This window comes from Talpa occidentalis, unplaced genomic scaffold (assembly GCF_014898055.3).
Source record: "Talpa occidentalis isolate TD23 unplaced genomic scaffold, MPIMG_talOcc4v2.1 talOcc4.12, whole genome shotgun sequence".
In the NCBI taxonomy this organism is placed as follows: domain Eukaryota; kingdom Metazoa; phylum Chordata; class Mammalia; order Eulipotyphla; family Talpidae; genus Talpa; species Talpa occidentalis.
In genome coordinates, this window is record NW_023601212.1 from 27,347,627 (window position 1) to 27,370,621 (window position 22,995).

Here is a 22,995-nt window from a genome sequence, read left to right on the forward strand (position 1 = left end):
TTCTTCTCTATTAAGAAATGTTTATGAATCAGGCCTTCTTCTACAATTGTATTTTATTCATGTTCATGTCTCATCCCACCCATTGTGAGAGGTTCTGCACAGGGGTAACCTAAAGGGCGGACTGCTAACTCATAATATATGCCCATCATCAACCTGATTTCAAATTTGCCGAACTGGTCTCCAAAGTGATAATGCCAATTTTGTGTGAACTGTTCAATCCTACCAGAAATCTGCTCATTTTATCCATTAAAATGACAACTTTTACTTATTGATTTATAACTTGCCAGTCTGTTGGGAAAATCATCTTTTATCACTGACATGTATTGCAGACACCTGCTCCAAAGTCTGGGGTTTTGCCCTCAGTTTATAGCATATTGTCAAAGAGAAGTAACATAAGAATTTGTTTCCTTCTCTATAGAATTTGCTCAAAATCTCACATGTGAAATAACAGGAATTAAAATAAGTGTCCAATAAAATAATTCAAATTTTCATTTGGATAAGAAAGCATTTACTGCCATCACTCATGGTACTTTATCCATTTCATCTTCTGATTTGGGATTGGCATTAAGTGTTTTGAAAAAGTGTATTTGAATATATTTAGGTACAGCACAGCAAAGTTTAATTTGCTAAAGTCGTTACCATCACAAGATATATAATTTACAACTCCTGAAATAACCAAAAAGCTAAAAACTTAACATTAGGATCAAAACACTAAAATTGTAAATTCTGGCTGTTTAAGAATTAAATTAAATAAACTGCTATAAAGTGCTTCACAGAACAGCAGATGATAAAAATTGCTCAATACATGCTAACGTATCAATGTATTAATACTAATGCTATTACTATTTTTTATTAACTTGGAGATTTTTATGGTGGGCTGAACATACCACAAAGGGGAACGAAGTTTCTAAAAAAAAACCCCGAGGATATTAGCAGAATAAGTGGTCACCAAGATTTTAGCAATTCAAAGGACAAGAAAGATTATTACTGATTACATTTACATATATCAGAATTTCATTATTTTAATTGAGTTAACAATGGTTTACAGCACTGTATATGACTGAGAGTTATAGAAACACAGCTCTTCAGATATATGTTACTACCACACTCGTACCACCAAAGCACCCACAGTCCTTCACCATAATCCAGGGGGTGCCCTTTACACCCTGCTGTTTACCTTCTGATTGTCCCTAAATTGTACAGTCAGATTTCTAGGGTTTGTTATTGGTTTGTCCTGTCTGACCCATTGTTTTGTCTCTTTTAATTCTACATATTAGTGAAACCTAGTATTTGTCTTTCTGACTTATTTCACTTAGCATTATCACCACCAGTTCTACCGATGTTGTTGCAAATGGCAAAAGTTCATCTTTTTTATAGCTAAGCAGTATTCCATTATGCATAACAGGATTTCAAACAGGGAAAATCTAACATATCTTTATGAGATCAAGGTTACTTTCCATAAAGCCTAAATTAGTAGTTTCAGTTTTGAGTTTAATACCATTATTTTAAAATAATTCATAAGTCCTGGTGACCTTTTGCTTTTTTTTTCCCTGCTCCTTTTCACTAAAAAAATATATATAAATAGGATTTTAAATCATTAGTGGAAAAGCAGAGCAATCAATCAGATCAACTGTACAAACATGTATAATACCACTCTGTTAGAGATAAAGAGAGAAATGACCAAGTATAGTCACATCTATTACCCCTTGTCAGCCAACTGACTAAGCAAAGTGGTGAATACAAATGAAATATGGTCCTCTTTTTGTGGGTTCCTGGTGCTTTTAAAACAGAAATTGGCTTGTTTCCAACCCTTTTACAGTAAACATTCCTTAAAAACAGAAGAATTTTTTGACATAATTTAGGGTGTTGTGAACTGAATAAATATATCTCCCCAAAATTCTCATGTTGAAATAGTACTGTACTCTCCAATGTGATAGTATTAGGAAAGGAACCCTTTGGGAGGTAGGTAGCGCTTGGTGCAATCATGACAGTGAAAAGTCCTCATGAATGGGATTCTGAACTGAAAGAAAATCAACAACCCTCCTGTAAATCCATCAGGAAATGGGGCAAACTGCTGATCCCCAAATTAAAGAAACCAAGGGGTAAATGCAGACAAACACAATTGATCAGACAAAAATTCAGAAGCAGTAATTTATGTGGAAGACAGTGCTCAGGCAGGAAAACCTGTACACAGATGTTTATAGCAATTTCATTTATAACTGTCAAAACCCAGAAGCATGCACAATATCCTTCAGTAGGTGAATGGATAAATACAAACTGATAACTCAGACTATGGGATAAAAAGAAGTAAACCAGAGCATGAAAAGACATGAAGGGAATTTAAATGCATAGCACTAACTGAAAGAAGGCATTCTGCAAAGGCTACATACTATACGATTTCAACTACAGACTGACATTCTGGAAAAGGTAAAACGATGGAGACAGATGAAAGATAGATAAGTGGTTGCCTGGAATTAGAGGGAGAAGAGATGAATCGGTAGAGCACAGGAATTTTAGAGCTGCAAAACTATTCTGCATGATGGTATAATGGTAGATAGAGGTACCAATATAAATTTAACCAAAATCACAAAATGAAAAATAGCATGACTGAGCCCATGGATGGCAATGGTGTGTCAATGTGGGTTCACTAATTACATATCATTGGTGATATGGGTCCATAGCGGAGGAGGCAGCACACGTGTGGACAAGGGGCATATGGGAACTCTGTTCTTTCTACTCAATTTTGCTGTGAACCTATAACTGTTCCAAAAAGATAAAGTTTATTAATTTTAAAAAAGTAATCACATTCTTTTCCATCTAAGCACTCTGCCTCAAAGGAAACTAGTATCAACAACCAATCACATAAATACAATAATCTTCAGAGCTTCAAAAAGTAACAAAGGGGATTGGATTTCAAATTTTACTTCCTCAAATTATCTGTGAAATGATTTCTTTCAACTCTTAAAATAATTTTCTTGTGATAGCAAAAAGCTTGTAATCGAGTTACAGATTGACCAAAGTTCAATGCCTTGTTGCATTTAAGAACTTAGGATCTTCTAGGAACTGACTGAAAGCTAGTGTGACCTGAGCATGGGAGTGAAGATAAGACTGTCATGCCATGATACACAAGAAATGGGCAAGGCTCAGATTATACAGGACCCTCACAAGTTTTGGGGAGTACTTAGGTTTAGTTCTAAATACAGTAGAAATCTATTAAAGAATTTTAACCATGAGAGTAAGATGTTTCAATTTACATTTTACATGTAGATTCCACCATTGTGGGAGCTTAAATGCTTATAATTAAATATAGGGTGCAAACACAGATGTTATCGCCCTGGCCCAACATGAGAAAGAGATAGCAGCTAGGGGAAGCCAAGTAACAACAGAGAAAGAGATGGACAAATTCTAAATACATTTGCTCTTCCTTCTAAAAACTAGGTCCTTTATCATGGGAAAGTTATCTAAAAAGAATTAATGTTATGAACTATCTATAATGGTGTGATGTTCGGTGAAAGGAGACAGATGTGATTTGTATCTCAGTCTGGCCCTATCCTAGATATAGGAGTTTACACAAGTCACTTAACACCTGTGAGCAGTAGTTTATTCATTGATAAAATCAGAATAACACCACCTACATTTCATTAAAGAGCTATGAGGTTTAATTTAAATAAGAATGCAATTTGAGTAAATATTTTGTTCATATACTGACACTCCACAATGTTAATATTGAACCACACCCCTTAGTGACAGCATATTCTAAATGGAACTAGCTATATAAAACCAAGGAATGCATGTGATGGTGGAATTTCATGCATGGGAGCATCAGAATACAGGAGATATTTTGAGGCAGGAAAACATTCCTCTAAAACCAACTGTTTACCCTACCTCCTAGACATAAAGGAGCCTTCAAATTACTGTAAATATTGATGAAAAACTTAAACTTCAAGAAAAAATAGACTATTGTAGACTGCTGAATTCTGGTTAAGTACAAATAGACTTAATGTAATCTCCCTTCAGTAAGAATCATTAATCAATTATATTAAAGCTTACTACGGGATAATATTCAGTATTTTATTCAAAAATAATCATTCTTACACCACCCAAGCTATACATACAGCGGAAAGATCAGAACAGGATTTTCTCTAGAGCACATGTAGAATGAATTCTTGTAACATGTAAGTTTAAATTTGCCATTTTTCAAATTAACACTTAAAGTTAGTATCTCCTTATTTACTAAAAGATAAATAACAGAATGTTTTTAAGACTCACCACTACTGTAAGGGCTTTATTCTGTGCAGTAGGGTTCAATACAATTAATGTCAGAATTTATCTAATTTTGATATTTTTTAAATTACTGATTTTTCAACATTTGAGACAGTAAAGTATTTTTTTTCCCACTTGAGAATTCCTGAATTTCTGAGGATTCCATTAATTTCCACTGATTTGAAACTAAATGCATTGGGTTTCCTGAAAAGTAGAGAATGTGCAGAGGAAACATTAGTATGGCTTTCAGAACAGAAAATGTACCAGTGGGGGGAAATGCAAACTGGAAAGAGTATTTCTTTATCTACACTAGCTAACCTGCTTGTTCTATATAATACTTTTTTTTCCCTGTTTACTTGGAGAATTGATTAAAAAGATAAGGGGGGTGGAATCTGAGGCAAAACATGCCTCATTCATTGAAACAACTTATGAGGGAGGGAGTTGGGGGCTCTGACGGGGCATTATAGATCTATTCTTTGAGGCATCTAAGAGAGTAGCTTTATCCATGCTTAATATCAGTTGAGACACACACAGCCAAATGAGATTTTTATGGCCAGTATCTATTCAACTTACTTTGCGCCTATGCTATACCAGCTGTTAAATATTTTTGTTCTCATTAGATAGTCTATCAGAATGGAATTGTCCCCAGTTGACCTGGACTATCATCCTCAGGGTTCTAAATTTGAGGTTTCCAACTGATAGTTGCTGGGCCCTAGCCAATGAAATCATGTAAAGAAACTAGACATGGTCAGTTTCAGTGCATTTCTATAATTTTTTAAAAGATTTATTTTTATTTATTTATGCAGAGAAGAACTGGATGTAGGCCAAAGGTGCGGGCGGTGGGAGGATTCACCAGAGACAGAGCGGGGAGCAGAACACCTGGATCTACTGATATACACGCTGAGAGGAGCACCAGGCGAGAAGTCTGCTGTACCATGTGGGTTAGCTCCCTGGGCTGGCATCTAACTCATGCCACAGTGGCTGATGATAGCTTCACAGAGCTGAGACTTTAACCCATAAGCCACTAGAGAGGCTCCCTATTTCTATAATTCTTTATTAACATCTGGGATATGCTTCCAGATTTCAGAGAAACAAGCCAGGTACAAATCAAATTGGAAAACAGGAGAACAAAAAAAAAAAAAAAAAAAGCTAAGATTCAAATCCTGTTCATCCTCTTTAATTTTATGACTGTGGGGAGTTATTAACATTACTAATTTTAGATTCATCATCTGTAAAATGGAAAATCAGACTATTTGCCTCATAGAGCTGTTGTTAGAATTAAATAACATACTGCATGCATAATATCTGTGTAGTAGACACATAAGCGATCAAAAAATGCTTACTGAGTTTGAATCTATTCATCATGGAAGGATATAGTTTACATTTCTGGATACACAAATTAAAAGAAAAACAGAGGAGAGGCAAATACACAATTAAAAGGTCCAAAGATGAGATCTAAAGGAATGGTATCACTTAACTCGCAGAAAGGAAAAGGCTTGGTTGTTTAATTGACCACTTTCTAAGACAACAAAACAGGGAAATGTGGGTTGCAACAAGAGCCAATAATTTTTGGTTACATTAAAAAGAAACTGAAGTGTATATTATTAGAAATTAGTGGAAATGTGAAATATGTGGATAAATAGCTTCTAGAATGAGTAGATTACATCAGAGTATAGTGGTCATCTCATCTTAAGACCAATCATTCTCTCAAATCTAATCTAAATTGTGAATGTCAACGAAGTAAAGGAAGCTGGCAATCAAGAAGCTGAAGTGCTTAAAAAGTTCCTGCTAAAATTTCAAATATCAATAGTTTAGGAAAGTTCCTTCAGTAATTTGAGTTTCCCTTTCCTCCTTTGTAAATTAAAGAGATTGAGACTTTCAGTTATTAAAAAAACATAAAAATGATTCTAGTTTAACATGACTTGTGTTTGACTTAGCATGGCATATATCTAAGTTCTGTATGGCATGAAAACAGAAGGTAAGCCATGGGCTGCATCAATGATTACTTACAGAGATGTAGAGAACTTCAATGGCATTATTATAATGTAGCAAATTACTACTTTGATGTAATAAGTAGTATATACCAAGTCATCTGAAATTCTTTAACCAGCTTCATGAGATATTTACAACCAGGAAAGAGCCTAACTATTTAGGTCACTAATTCAAGGAATCATAATCAAATAACAATTACATATTCTAATGTGTGGTAACAAAATACCTTGCTTACATTTTAAAGGTCATTTTAAAAAACAGTATAGGGATCGCTTCTCGGCCTTTTGGCTAAGATCAAGTGTAAAAAACAGTATAGGTATTTTTGATACTTTATTTATAAGAATAAAAACACTTGCATTGTTGAAGCATAGGGAAATTTATGGTGAGAAGTGATGCCACAAGATGTTAGGCTGTAGAGAATTAATAAATTCATGTTATTATCTACTTTATCTACTCTAGATAAAGAAGATATGGTTACATAAGGACATTATAATAGTTCATAAAAGCACTTGATATTTCCACTTAAAAATTAGCTCACCAAATTGAAGAATTTTATGAAAAACCACATGAAACTGAATGATTCAGAGCTCCCTATTTTCTCAAAGGAACAGAGATCACATAAAACAAAACCTGTATAACAATATGTAACTTTAGCTATCTTATTCATACACAAGCTCAATTCAACTTCTTATCCCATATTTTAATACTTTCAATAAAAGCTTTTTTTCTGAAAGCTTTTCGTTAGAATCATCTAGGCTAAGACCTTAAGCATTTCCCATATGAGATAAGTAGTCAACTTTTTTAAAAAAAAATATTTTATGCATAGAAGAATTGGTGTGTAGGCCAGAAGTACAGAGGGGTGAGAATATTCACCAGAGAGAGACAGAGTTGGGAGCAGAACAGGCAGATCTACTGGAACACACTAAGGGGAGCAATGAGCAAGACAGGAGAGGTCTGCTGGCCATATGTGGGTTAGCTCCCAGGCCGGGGATCGAACTCAGGCCAAAGCAGTAAAAGCATGATAGCACTGAGACTTAACTCCCTACTCTACCAGGGAGGTCCAGTACTCGACTTTTCTAGATGACTTAATTTTTAACTTCAGGTACATGAATAATACCTTTTGGGAAAAAAACATAAATGCCCTTATTTTATGCTTCCAAAAGAAAACTAAAAGATCTATATAGAAGAAGGCTTTTCTAGAAGACATTTTACAATTAAAAATTCAAACATAAGCATTAGGCTCAATGAAAGGAGAATAAAGGATCGATATTTTTTATTTGATGGAGGAAATAATGCTACAAATGACATATTTTAAACCTCAGTAAGAACAAGTCATGGGTATTACCTAATACTAAGAATCCAGGGAAAAAAGCAAGCTTCTAAAACATCTACACATCCTCCTGTTCCACCGCAGTGCTTTAACAATGTAAGTGGAAGGAGAACCATATTGGTTAGAAAGTGAGCATCTGAGGAGGAGAAAACTCAGTCTGTTCTTTTATTGTAACATGTGACAAATGGCTGGCTTATTTTTATCTTATTATCAATAACTGATAGACTTCTTTACTCAGAGAAGAATTTTTGTTTGTTTGTAAATTAAATATCTATAAAAATGATTATACTAAACTGACTATTCCAACTCTAAGTATGTGTAAAAATGCCAATATAAATAGGAGGAAGAACAAAACAAACTTGTTTATATGGGCACTGTTATTCACTCAAGTAACTAAAGTCTTAAAAATTTTCTAAATATGGGGCCTCCCTGGTGGCACAGCGGTTGAGCGCTGGGTTGCGAAGCTGCCCGCGGCCTCTGCGGCGCAGGTTCGATCCCCGGCTGCTCCCGGGCCACCAGAGGAGGGTCCCACATGGCACGCAGTCCTCCCCTGCCGCCCACTGCTCCCCTCAGCAGCGTACCTCGGTCCCTCTGCTTGCTCTGCTCCCCGCTCTGGCCCTGGTGAATTCTCTCACCCTCCCACGCTTCTGACTGTACCCAGTGCATGTATAAATAAACAAACAAATAAATAAATAAATACATGACTCTAAAAAAAATTTTTCTAAATATGCAGTTCCATACTGAACTGCACATTCCATATTGCATTGTATGAACATGCTTATTTATCTTTTGTAAAAAATACTATTTATTTTTTTAACAATAGTTACAGAGCAATTTCATTTCAATACTGTATGAGAATCTGAGGATTCTATTATGTAACATGAAGAACACATTAGAGAAAGAAATTTAATAATGACTCCTAATAATTCTTATCAAATGTTGTGTGATAGCGGAGAACACATCTACAAAATTACCTGACAAGCGATGTGCACGAGGTAGACCAGCTCTTTAGATTCACAGCCATTTTTCGTTATATCATTCTGCTCTTCTGAAAGTGAAAGCTATGTCACAGAAGAAAGGAAAGTCATGATTAATGAACAAGCATTAACTGACATTCAATAACACTGGTACCCTCACATCAACTTAATGAAAGACATGCCTTAAAATTGAATTCTAGTGCTTAAGGCAGATAAAATAAATGCATTTTAAGAATTGTCTTTGTAGTTAATATCTAAACAATCACAACTGCAATAATAGCAGTAAATGAAACATATTTAGGCAAGTGCAGGTCTTTACTTCCTTAATTTGTTTAGTACATAGGTGAAAGAAAGACATTAGATGGGGACTGAGAGGCAGTGTAATCATGCAACTGAAACCACACAACTGAGCCAGAGCTCAGACTCCACACATTGCAAGCTGGCTGCCCAGGGAACAGGCTGGGCCTGCAGACATATGTTATTTCAGATTCACCATGTAGTTACTCACATTCTTTATTTTTTTTTTATTTGAACCAGCAACTAACATTTAGAAACTGAATGATTTCATTTGAAAAATACAGATTTTTGACTTGTATTAAAAAATAAAACCTTGAGATATCAAGCCCATATTCTCAAATAGGCAACAAATGCCTGGAGCTTTACCCATTCCTTTTATTTACTTTCTTTTGAAAGGAGGCATAATCAAATAAAAAAAATAAATGTGTGTGTGCATGTGTGTATAATGCTTATAAACAACATTTCATTATTTCCTTGTTTGTCCTAAACACAAGAATTTTGACTATATCAAATGCTGTTGCTACAGATATGGTTCAATGCTGGCCAATGTTTAATTTGCTTTAACTACTTAAGAAAAAAAAGGGCACCATTTTATAAAATTTAACTTTCATACATAACTTTCAGCAATTCCTCTATGGAACATATTCTCCAAGAGCCTTTGCCAGTTGAACTGATTTTGGTTTTTACCAGTATCTAGGCAGATATTTAACTACCATTCATCATGCTGTTTGCTTTGCTTTGCTTCTTATACCCTTCTCACTTTACTCATTTATATTACATACCTGCCCCCATTTGGGATGTGAATTTGTAAACTCTCTTCAGTGACACATACTCCTGAGTTCAAAAGTGTCGCTAACTGACTGTAATACTGAGCTACCTAATCTCTCTTCTGCAAATGGCAATGGTCTAATAATACCTACTATTCCCAAGTCTGTGAGAATTAAATGGAGACAATGCATTTGAAATGTTCACCCAGGTACCTAGTACTACTCAGTAAGTACTTAATAAATGTTACTTGTCATTATAGCTAATATTATAAAAATCAAGGTTGATGAAAAGAAATTCACTATTTTTGAAAGCATGTCACTGGAAGTTTTGTTTTTATTTAAGCCTTCTGCTATGTCACAAGACAATGATCATTCTTACACCAGCAAAAATAAGCCAGATGAACTATAAAATCATAGTTTAAAAAAAAAAGAATTAAGGGTGAAAAGGAACCTAAATAAACTGAGTTGCAGAAAGTGACAAGACTTTCATGAAATAGAAAAGACTTACAGATGTGCTCAAATGTCTAGCAGAGATCTAGGAGGATAAAGAATCTTCCTTAGATAGGCTAAGAAGAAACCAGCAAACCCTGAATGACTGCACATGCACTGGCATGCTAACCTAAAATTCCAAGGAGCACCTTCTAGCAGAGAGTCAACACCAATTTATCAATTGATTACACAGATATTCATTCAACAAGTATATAGAGTCAGCACAGCAAAAGCTGAGGGGAGAACAGGAAATTCTGATAACTGTGACGTATGCAGAGTCACCCCAAACACAAGGCAGCTAGCCTCTACAGATGGGGAGCAGGACAAGAAAGCTAGGACAGGACAGAAAAACTGAAAGACCCTCTGAGGCACACATGCAATGAGGCACACGTATGAAGAGACACACATACGGAGACAATGCAACAACTGAAGGATTGAGGTAATTCAGGCCTTTATACAATATAAGGAAGGCAACTACACATCATGCATGGGAAGGGGAAGAGTGAAGTGAGCCTCCTGTGACACAGAAGCCAGCAAGAGGGTTCAAGAGCAAAAGGAAGTTATCAACCAGCCTGAGAAGCAAAGAGAAAAGTGTGTGTTCCCCTTCAGTAAGAAAGCTAGTGACTTAGTAAAGCACAGACATCCTCAGACACTCACTAATTTTCCATCTTCCCTGCTGAAAACAAGCTCTAGAACATACACTCCAATTATTTAGAAGTAATAATAAACTAAAACCACAGAGGCCATATCAGTATCACCTGCAGATCAGCTTAACTCAGTCACCAATTAAACATGAATACATCATCTAACTCAAATATGTAACAGACTGAAAGAAGGATAAACCCTTTCCTAGAGTTAAATATCATTTACTTTAGTCAATATTACCATTTATATAACATATTTGGAAAGAAAAATTATAAAACAAACATGGAAGCAAGTAATTGTGATACATGATCAAGGGAAAACTATAAAAGGAATCAGATAGAGAATTGACCCAGACACTGAAACAATGAAGAGACTGTGAACTAACTGCACAGAATTCTGAAACCCAGTTGAAAAGATAAGAAAACATGGGAAATCTCAACATAAATTGAAACCACAAAAATATTCAAAGGAAAATGTTAGGAATAAAAATTATGATATTAGATAGCAACAGCAAACTGGACAGATTAGATGAAATAATCAGTTAACCCAGTGAACCTGAAAACAGAATAGAAAGTATTCAAGTTAAAACAAAAAGAAGAGGAAAAAAGAACAACCAAATAAGTACATTTGATATCTAAAACAACACCAAAGGGCCTCCCCAGTGGCACAGCGGTTGAGCGCTGGGTTGCGAAGCTGCCCGCAGCCTCTGCGGCGCCGGTTTGATCCCGGCTGCTCCCTGGCCACCGGAGGAGGGTCCCACATGGTGCGCAGACCTCTCCTGCTGCCCGCTGCTCCCCTCAGCAGTGTACTTCGGCCCTTCTGCCTGCTCTGCTCCCCGCTCTGGCTCTGGTGAATTCTCTCACCCTCCCGTGCTTCTGACTGTACCCAGTGCTTGTATAAACAAAAAACAAACAAACAAATAAATAAATATAAACAAACATGCCTCTATAAAATTTAAAAAAAAAAAAAAAAAAAAACAACACCAAACTCACAACCATATGTACAACAGAAGTAAGTACCAGAATGAGATGAGAGAAGGGATGGGGCAGAGAAACATGTGATGAGACATCAGATAAAAGCTTTCTAAAACTGGTGAAAGACAACTAAGAAATCTAAGAAACTCAGGGAACTCCAAATAGGATAAATTTTAAAAATCACTACTGAACATATCATACTGTTGAAAACAAAATGAAGACAAGAGTCCTTAAAGCAGGCAAAGAAAAAAATTACATAAATGTACAACACATATATAACAGCTGAATTCTCACCAGAAACTAGAAGACAGAAGACAAAGAGAAACAGCTTTAAAATGCTACAAGAAAAAATTGTCAATTCTATATCCCATAAAAATAAGCCTCAGAAAATGATGAAACATAAACACATTTATGAATGACAAAGGCTGAGAGACTTTGACTTCAACTTCAACAGTGTAACAAGAAAAGTTCAAACAAGTTCTTCAGATTGAAGGGACATGGTACCAGGAAAAAAACAACCCAGAACTGCAGTGGGGGACAAGGGGGTAAACACTACCCAAGGGTGAATATTTATATACACATAAAACACCTAAATTCTCAACAATAGCAGATGGGAAAGATCTAAGATTATCCTACACAGTTCTGAGGAAAAAAAATTACCCTAGGTATTATTTCTACTGAAATTATAAGACAAAAATTAGGAAAAATAGTGTTTTCTGATGAATAAAAATGTACAGTTCCCACCAACAAATCCTCTTTAAGAGGAATTCCAAGGCAAGTGATTGAGAAGGAAGAAACAAGCTTCAAGTAGAAAGAACTAGTATCTTTAGTTCTTAGTAAAGTAGAAATATTAAGCAAAAAAGTGAGGAAATAAGTATTGCATCTAAACAAATTTTTACTGTACAACAAAAATAATGATTATAGGAGATAAAAGAGATAAAATTACAATCCTGAGCAACACTAACATAGAAGAGTCATCCCACTTAAAACATTCAAGTATTGGTATTGTTGGAGAGAAGTAGGAAATACACAAAGTTAGACTGAAAATTATGTATTCAGGTTAAAATTTTAATGGTGATCTCTAAAAGAATAAAAAAACCATATATAATTTTCAAACCATAAAGGGGGAGATTCTTTGAATTTAAAGTGGAAAAAAAACAATATTTCAGGGCCTCCCTGGTGGCGCAGCGGTTGAGCGCTGGGTTGCGAAGCTGCCCGCAGCCTCTGCGACGCCGGTTCGATCCCTGGCTGCTCCCCGGCCACAGGAGGAGGGTCCCACATGGCGCGCAGACCTCTCCTGCCGCCCGCTGCTCCCCTCAGCAGTGTACTTCGGTCCTTCTGCCTGCTCTGCTCCCCGCTCTGACTCTGGTGAATTCTCTCACCCTCCCACGCTTCTGACTATACCCAGTGCATGTGTAAACGAACAAACAAACAAACAAATAAATAAATAAATAAATAAAAAAAAACATGCCTCTTAAAAAAAAAAAAAAAAAAAACAATATTTCAAAAATCAATAGAACCTAATTTTAAATAAAATTGAAGCAAATCCTATTCACATGAGCAAAAACTATAAAGTATCTAAAATTAAATTAAACAAAAAATGTTCAAAGCATCAGGTGAAATTGTTAAGTATTACTGAAAGATGTAAACAAAGATGTAAATAAGTCCAAATAGACTTAAAAATTCAGTATGGTAAATGCACTCATTTTCCCTCAGTAAGTCAATAGATGAAATGCAATTCTTATCAAAATTTCACAAGCTCGTTTTTTTTTCTTCACAGGATTACTAAAATGTTTAAGGAAAAACAATGTGCCAAAAATAACCAAGATAATCTTGATCAAGAAACTTGTCCTACCAGATATCAAGACTTATTATGAAACTGCAATTCAGAGCCTCTTTGTTTGTTTTTGCTTTTCTTTTCATCAAATGGTAGAGTTTTCTTCCCCTCCTTTTGAATTTATACTGCCTTTATGGCTGTTGGAACCAATAAAATGTGGGGAGAGCAAGGTTCTGGGACTTCAAACTCTAGTCATTAAAATTGCCAGGAGGCTTTGCTTCCTTAGTCTTAGAGCACTAAGCCTCCATATCAAAGGTCCATTATATATCAATGGATAAAGAACACATGGAAGAGGGCCTCCCCTGGTGGTGCAGGTGGTTGAGCGCAGCTCTGTGAAGCTGTCTGCAGCCTCTGCAGCACCGTTTCAATTCCCAGCCGGCCGGGGAGAATCCCACATGGCACAGCAGACCTCTCCTGTCTTGCCCGCTGCTTCCCTCAGCTGTGTATTTCATCAGTCTGCCTGTTCTGTTCCCCACTCTGTCTCTGGTGAATCCTCTCACCCTCCCATGCATCTGGCCTGTACCCCAGTTCTTGTATAAATAAATAAATCTTTAAAAAAAAAAAAAGAGCACATGAAACACCATGTGGAGAGAAAGTCCATGTGGAGATCACTGAAGCACCCAACATCCAGTCCCAGCTACTATTATCACATCCCTGCAAGTGCAGGAACTCACGGAAACCAGCAAAAACCTGCCCATCTGAGTGAACTCCAGGTATCATGGATTGCCATAAAATGGTTGTCATGTGAAGTCACTACTTTTTTGAGGGTCATGGGCCAATGGATCAAAAAAGACAACAAGATTATTTACACATATATATATGGACATTGATCTATAACCAGTTAGTTCTTAAAAAAATCACTGGAAAAAAGAAATACTACTTAATCAGAGGTCTAAGATAACCAGGGGGAAAAGATTGATTCCTATCACACAGCAGCATCCAAAGAATAATTCCAGGTGGGGCCTCCCCGGTGGCGCAGCGGTTGAGCGCTGGGTTGCGAAGCTGCCTGTAGCCTCTGCAGCACCGGTTCAATCCCTGGCTGCTCCCCGGCCACTGGGGGAGGGTCCCGCATGGCGCGCAGACCTCTCCTGCCGCCCGCTGCTCCCCTCAGCAGTGTACTTCGGTCCTTCTGCCTGCTCTGCTCCCCGCTCTGGCTCTGGTGAATTCTCTCGCCCTCCCACGCTTCTGACTGTGCCCAGTGCTTGTATAAACAAAAACAAACAAATAAATAAATGAGGAAAACATGCCTCTATATATTAAAAAAAAAAAAAAGAATAATTCCAGGTGAATTAAATACCTAAGTGTGAAAGTTAAAAGTTTAAAATGTAAAATAATTTAACCAAATTCGTAGTAATAGAGACACAGCAAAATATCTTCATGCCCACAGGGCAAGGGAAAATTTCAAACACAAAAAGGGCAAAACAAAAGACTGATAAGACTGATTGTATCAAAATTCTTTTAAACTATCACAAAAGGGATCCCATAAAACAAGGACAATGATGAGTCACACTCTAGAAGGAAAATGTAATCTACATTTTGACATAATGTTGATCATAATATATATATGGAAAAAAATGAGATAGGTGTATGCCTACTCCAACATTTTGAAAAGTATCTGAAATTTAAGTGGGGATTACTAAATATTTGATGAATGACTAAATAAACAAACAGTATCCCACTAAAATAAAATACTCATTTTAAAACTATATTATCATTCCTCACATATTCTCTTCTTCCTCCTCCCCTCCTAAAATAAATAGTATAACCACTCACCTAGTGGACAACGCCTACTCCCCCACACATTCTTTTCTTTTTCTATTCTCAGGGTCAAGATCTAATCTCAACCTTTGGTCCCTTAAGAGAGACAGAACTTATCTATCACATCTGCCCCCCCTTTTCCCATTTCTACTCTTACATCCCTGGTTCTGGGTCATCTCTGCAGCATCTACTTACTCTATAGCCAGCTGCAAAGTGCATGATTACAATAGTCTTCTCTCTAGCCTCTCACATTTCCCATTCCTCACTGATGAAGGTTCTTCTCAAAATCTGGTAATATTTTCTCAGGTCTTAATAAGAAAGTAAGGCAAATACAAAAATCTAAATACTTTACATGAACCTTGAAGGACAGCATTTCTCTAAATATATTGTCTCATGTTTTCCAATCATCATTCTACCCTAGTCATCCCACTACCTCCTAGGTATCTCTGGCTGTGCTATTTTTCCTTCTCTAAATGTTCCTCACCTTTATTTCTACATATGCAAAATGTGTTCAATTTTCAATAAAGTCTTTCTTGATTCCCACAGGAAATAACCTCTCTTGCCTTTGAATAAATAAGCATTCTTGGAACATGTCTTACATTTTTCTTCTTTTAATATGGTTATTGGTATATTGTGTGTTTCTCTATTTCATCAATGAAACTCTCACAAGCATCCAGCACTTACAAGGCATTCAATAAAACTATTCTGAATGAAGTGTTTGTAGGTTTTAAAATATCATAGGCACAAGACTGAGCAATCAGTGTGTTTTATACAGTAGCTGAATCACAAGTACCAAGAGTTTACACTATGAAAGATTAGATTATATTTGCCCATAGAAACTTATGAATATAATAACTAAAATTATTTTTACTTCCTTCAACCCAATCTCAACATTTTGTTTACAAGAAATGGAAACCAGAACATCTAATTCCCATAACTTCTATGTTCCTTACTAACCTATTTTAGGAGTTACTGTTCATACATAGAATTCACTTTTTCTATCACCATAGATACCAACCTACAATTAATGTTGTTAGGATCTTTAAAAATACAACTCTATTCAGCAAGCCTTCAAATGTTCAGAAAAGTCCTTTATATGGAAATCAAAAATGTAAAGGGGTAAAAATACATCTCCACCCACATTAAAAAATAAATTCATCAAAGCCTTATCAACAGAGGAACACAGTGAGAATTCTCTTCTTGTACAGTTCTATTATGGCTGCAATTTCACTGTGACATAACTATGGATTTTGTAGTTTCCTTTACCTCTATGGTCTCTGTAGTAGATGCAGAAATATGAAAAAGAGTTTCTGTTGCAAAGCATTATGTAGTTCACTCACCCCTGCCTTAGGCATCCTAACACTTAACACTGAAAATATTACTTCAAAACTACTGAGCTGAGAATGATGAGTACAATGAAATGTATGTACACTGAATTTATGAAGTAAAGTGACAATATAGAATAACTATGTAAGCGTTACATCTTACTTGAATAACAAATGAAGAAGTCTAATGTCAGTACGTAAAGCAAAAATTGACAATAGACAAAAATCTCACTTCAAATTTATAAGGAAAAAGCTAGTGACTGACCTATATTCATCCTCATAAAGCGAACACTTTTTCCTTCCAAACAAGCACTGTAAGCCTAGCTGAGTACACGATGAAATAACTGATTTGCTCATCTATAAACACTAGAATAATCCTCAGCTCAATAAGATGCCCACAACATGGGAAATGAGATTAAATACCAGCACAGCAGAGTCACCTCTCCCCTGTTCACTCCAGAACACGCACTTGTCAGGAAACACTGCTTCATGAATATTTTCATATTTCTGTAAGCACAGGAGTTTCTGAGCAACAACTCTGACACCCCGGTTAAAGATAAATGATAGCAATGCCGATGATGGAGCCCTCCAGAGAGAAATGACTTTCTCTTCTCAGAGCCAGCTATGTTTATATTCCAGGGTATTTTTAAGTAGAAACTGTTCTTCTTTCCCCCAGAAAGGACTTGTTTACATTCCAGAGCAAAAATCTCCCTCACCAGAAGGGCAAATGAACAGATGTGCCAGAGACAAAACCTCAATGTACACATCGGCTACATATGGTTCTCACTGCATCACTGCATGGAGAGCTGAAGCACAGGAAACCAACACAAGTTACCTAGGAGTAAATGACGGGTATCACTTCTAATCCACAGATCTCATGTTTCTGTATGTTTTTAAGTAGAGTAACATGTCAAACCCTTCAGTTTCAGACTCAACAATATTTTTACGAGCATATTCTGTTAAATTCCGGGAAATAAATTGCATGTGTAGTGTGACTCCAATATATATCTTTTAATCATTCAACCAATTTTACATACCAGCTCTTTAACGGGATATTCTCAAATGAGATTCAGCTGAAATCCAGTACTTGGATGACAGCAGAGCTGATAATTCATCAAGTGAACTTTCCACTTTAAATCTTGATTTCCCAGCATAAGAGGAGGTATTACTATAGAATGTACAGAAAAGTGGGGCTGAACTTTGTTTGGTTTGGTATACAGTAAAATTAACATGGCTTTTGTTTCAAGTGATTTCATGTATACACACTTCCATGTAAGACATTTTTTAATGCTAATTTAATATTTAATAAGTTAATGCTAAACATTTAATAAGTTAATGCTAAAACTTTAGGTCATTTGAACAAGATGAGGGGAAATAATCTTTTCATTAGTTAATTCTGTTATTGATGACTAAAAATATCACTGATATGTATAAAAACATGTTACTGACACATATTTTTATAAACTTTAATTAACACAAATTTTCTCATTTTTTAATTACTCTGCTTTCACTCCTGTTAAGTTGGCCATTGATACTCAAAATCAGAAGGTTTGTTAGGAGTTTCAAAAAGAGCAGTACCATTTCCAAATATGAGATGATGACAGGTTTTGACAATTGTTGATTATCTTTGACATTGGTGAACATCATTAGTAAACTAGTAAAACTCTTCACAAAGGAATTATAATCAGCCAGAGACCTTTTATTACTTTGAATCTGTTTGGACTGGCCATATCCTCAGTGGAGTACTTTTCCTTTATATATGCCAAGAACAGGAAATAAACACCACATTTCTCTTTTCTCTCTCTTTCTCAATCTCTCTCTCTCTCTCTTATTTCTTGGGACATTATTCATCATTAGGGCAAAATGATCAGAGAGATAATAGATGGTCACATTAGTTAGGATTTTTGAAATTATTTATTTTGTTTGGGGATTTTTGTTTATTTTTTTTTCTATTTTCTTACATCATTGTTTATTTTTGTACAGTAACTGGTTACTTCCCTCAGGTGTAGTCCCCATAGTTCTCCCACCACCACATCACCCGTGAATCATCACTATAGTAGTTTGTGCTCTTCCCTACCCTGTTTTGACTCCTCTCCCTCCTCCTCCCCTGCTGCATGCCTCAGATCCGTGATTTGCCTGCACATTATCAGATGAATTCTTAATCAGGAAGAAAACCCAGTCTGCTTCCAAAAGAAACCACAGTCAATAGTTAATTGAATGTGGAAATACTGGTGGTATTTGAAATACTGAAACTGAAGAGTAGAATCCATATATAATATGATATTACCAATTAGCAATCTGTGAACACAAGATTTTCAGTGCTGGTATTCAAAAAGGGGAAATGCAATCATGTGCTTTCTCTTGTTCCCTTTAACTTTATTTTGAAACTTTGAACTTTCTAAATACTTTACAATTTCAATAACCTAAGTCACAGGTTTAAATCTATCTTAAACTGGAGCTAAATTTTTTAATTAATGCTAATTATAGAAAGGCATCTGTTATTTTAACTTGCTTTGTCCATTTCATGACTTTATAGAAGATAAGTTTCTATGTTAAAAGGAGTATTACAACTAAATAAATTGATTACTAGATCACTAAGAATACTGCAGTACAGTCTCTCTTGTGAGGTGTGTTTTGCCACAACACTGCTTATAATTAGAAAGCTTCCTATTTGCAAAAAATTTCTATATCCACTGCCTCAGTCCTAACACTACCCAAGAATCATCAGGATAAGTATTACTTTCCACATTTTACAGATTTATGATCTGTATATACCAAAGTTCCTTAAAACATATGCTTTTCGGGCCTCCCCGGTGGCGCAGCGGTTGAGCGCTGGGTTGCAAAGCTGCCCGCAGCCTCTGCAGCACCAGTTCGATCCCCGCCTGCTCTCCGGACACCGGAGGAGGGTCCCACATGGCGCGCACACCTCTCGGCGGCCCGCTGCTCCCCTCAGTAGTGTACTTCGGTCCTTCTGCCTGCTCTGCTCCCCGCTCTGGCTCTGGTGAATTCTCTCACCCACCCGCGCTTCTGACTGTACCCAGTGCTTGTATAAATAAATAAATAAATAAACCCTTAAAAAAAATATGCCTTTCTCTAAAGTTCTTTAAAATTTATTGAAGGGTGTGGGGAGGGGTATGTGTGTTAATTACAGAGTCACTTAATTCTCACAGTGTTCTGTGATATATTTGGAATAGATGTAATTCTTCCTCTTTTATAAATGAGGAAACAAAGGACCAGAGAAGTCAGAGTTTATATAAGATCACACAGGTTATTAGACATTATTATGCATCTTATTTTTTTTATTATTTTTTAAAGATTTATTTATTTATACAAGAACCAGGGTACAGTCCAGATGTGCAGGAGGGTGAAAGGATTCACCAGAGACAGAGTGGGGAACAGAACAGGCAGACTGACAAAATAACACTGCTGAGGGGAGCAGCAGGTGAGACAGGAGAGGTCTGCTGTGCCACATGGGATTCTCGCCGGTCGGCCGGGATCGAACCCGCGCTGCAGAGGCTGCGGACAGCTTTACAGTGTGGCGCTCAACCGCCTGTGCCACCAGGGAGGCCCGCATCTTATTTTTTTTACCTTCAACTACATGAAAGATGTAGGATTTTTCAAAACTATTGTTTATTCCTTCTTGTTAAAATAGTAGTTGTCAGTTTTTGTTTTTCTAGTACTATAAAAGAATCTGCAGAATGGCTTATGGCCTTGATTCAAACATAGGCCTCACCACTTACTTATTTACTATGATCTTGGGAAAATTCCTAAACTCTTTTCATTTCAATTTCCTCATCTGAAACTATTGTGGAGGATAAAAGAGAAAGCATACCAATAGGGTTTAGTATAACGTCTGGCTCACAGAAAACATCTAATAGTAGCCTGTATTTTTCTATTAATAATTCTGATTACTTCATTTAAAATGAAAATTCAGGTTTTTCGTTTCATATTATTATTCCTCCACATTTCCACACTCAGGCCCAACTTCCTATTGTGTTCCCTATTTGTCAGTATCAAAGCAAGAACATATCTGAAGATACAAGCCCAAGGAGCATTGCCCAAGCCTCCTGCACAGGTGCTTTAGCAGAGAAAGCTCAAGATAGAAAAACTAAATTCACACTTTCCCTGTGCCTTATTTTGTTCAAAACTTGAGGCTAATTTAATGCTTCCTATGAAATTAGATAGAAAGAAACACATTTATCAACAGCTTCAGATAACCAGATGATAAAGAAAATGCAAACCACACATACCCGTCTTTGAGTCCCTGCACACTAGAGGGCAGAGCAGGGAGAAAGTAAAGGCTCAAGCAGAATAAACTGATCACATTTCGCATGTTCCAAGAAATATTTTCCATGTTAGTAAAAAAGTATTTCGTGAAAGGTAAGTCTATGTTTTCGGACAATGGACATGATACAATAGGGTTAGGTGCAATAAAGATAATAAATTTACATAATTTAAAACTACATGTGATTTAACAGTCCTGAGCAATCGTTTGTATTTTCCCTTTCCTTTTTAGATTTCAATTTCTCTAAATAAATTAAACAAAACATAATACAACAATTATACATCAAAATCTGTGAAGTCTGTTCAAACTAATATTCAGGGGGGAAAAATCCCAACTTAAATCCACATATTAAAAAGTGACTTCAAATAAATAAAATATCAACAGTACTTATATAGAATTTTATTTCTCTAATGAAAAGAGAAGATGTGTATATAGAATAATATTAAAATTTGACAAGACTGGCTTATGACAAAGCCATTTTGAACACCGAGTAAATGCATAATTTGTTATTCACTATTATTTTTACTTTTTCCAAGAAAAAAAAACCTAAACTTTCAACTCAAGACACAAGCTATATGACAAAATAACAAACACCAAAAAATGTAGATTGGAAAAAAAAAAGTATGCTTAAGAATTAATGGTATGAGAAGGGAGAGTTGAAAGTGACAAGGAGTGAGGGAGGGCGAGAACACTACTTCCCGTTACCACGAATTAAATTATTCCAGGGCATTTATTTAAAAAGGGGACTAGACTATGAAGTTACCCAAACTCAGACTAGTATAGAAGTACAATATGCAGGTCAACATCACTAGTAAACATAGACACAAATATCATAAAACTTCAGTACAGTGAAAACAGGCACTTATTTTTAAATATTTAATCCAATAGCATGTCTTCCAGGAATATAAAGATGTTTTGACAATATATTGCCATGACCATAGTAATTCCTTATACTAATTTTTAAAGATAGTTTATGCATGCTCTATAAAAGTAGACTAAAGTAAGAACACGACATGGTACAGCCTCTCCTGCCTCTGTGCTATTATACTTCTTTTTCCTTTTCACCCATTATAGCCCCAACTCATTTAAATCAGAGTTCGTGGTTTATCCAAGGTCTTTGCTAGAAGGAACATTAGCTGCTTTAGCAAATTCCGGGTATCCAGGAATGGGTATGATACAGTATGTATCCTTTTCAACAGGATGATAAGGAAAACAAGACCATGATTAAGTGACTATTTCCATAGTAGTCAAGAGTAAAATGACAACATCTTACCAGTTAGCCACACCCATTCTACACCACAACCCTATCATTTCTTCTCAGCATGACAATAACACATACATGTTACAACTGAAGGCAGTGAACTGAGATTTGAACAGGGAAGTTAGATAATTTGATTAAAATCTGCTAGAAATGAGCTGAAAAGGGATGAACACATCTGTGCAATCTAAAGTGTATATTACCAATCCACCAGGAAAAATATATATAGGGGCCTCCCCGGTGGCGCAGCGGTTGAGCGCTGGGTTGCGAAGCTGCCAGCAACCTCTGCTGTGCCGGTTCGATCCCCGGCTGCTCCCAGGCCACCGGAGGAGGGTCCCATATGGCGCGCAGACCTCTCCTGCCGCCCGCTGCTCCCCTCAGCAGTGTACTTCATCAGTCTGCCTATTCTGTTTCCCGCTCTGGCTCTGGTGAATTCTCTCACCCTCCCGCGCTTCTGACTGTACCCAGTGCTTGTATATATGCATGTATCAATCAATCAATCAATAAATAAATAAAAAATAAATCTTTAAAAAAAAAAATATATATATATAGGCCTGGGAATTATTTTCTCTAATGCAAATTAAATTAGAAACAAGGGAATGCCTCAAGGATGCTCAGTGCCTACTCTGCTCTTAAAAGGTGAAATACATGATTTAAGAACTACTCAGTCCTTCAAATTAGGGAGAAAATTTGTTTTACAAAACTTGTATCAAAGAAATATCACACCTTTTGCTCTAATCTTTAAAGATGGAAGTCATTTTTCTGGCTATATTATCAATTCATTCCTTCTAAAATTCT

At 36.2% G+C, this 22,995-nt stretch overlaps 1 protein-coding gene and 1 pseudogene across 7 annotated transcripts in view; one reads left to right on the forward strand and one right to left on the reverse strand.

Annotated features, from left to right (window-relative positions):
• The window catches only part of ARHGAP32 (Rho GTPase activating protein 32), a 197,208-nt gene that overhangs the window by 76,539 nt on the left and 97,674 nt on the right, over positions 1–22,995 (reverse strand). For all 7 annotated transcript variants that reach the window (XM_037505620.2, XM_037505619.2, XM_054693201.1 and 4 more), the window contains one exon: positions 8,560–8,646. In XM_037505620.2, coding sequence (XP_037361517.2) covers positions 8,560–8,646 — 87 coding nt within the window. The remainder of the gene's footprint in view (positions 1–8,559; positions 8,647–22,995) is intronic.
• Positions 6,524–6,655, forward strand: LOC119242494 (U2 spliceosomal RNA; annotated as a pseudogene).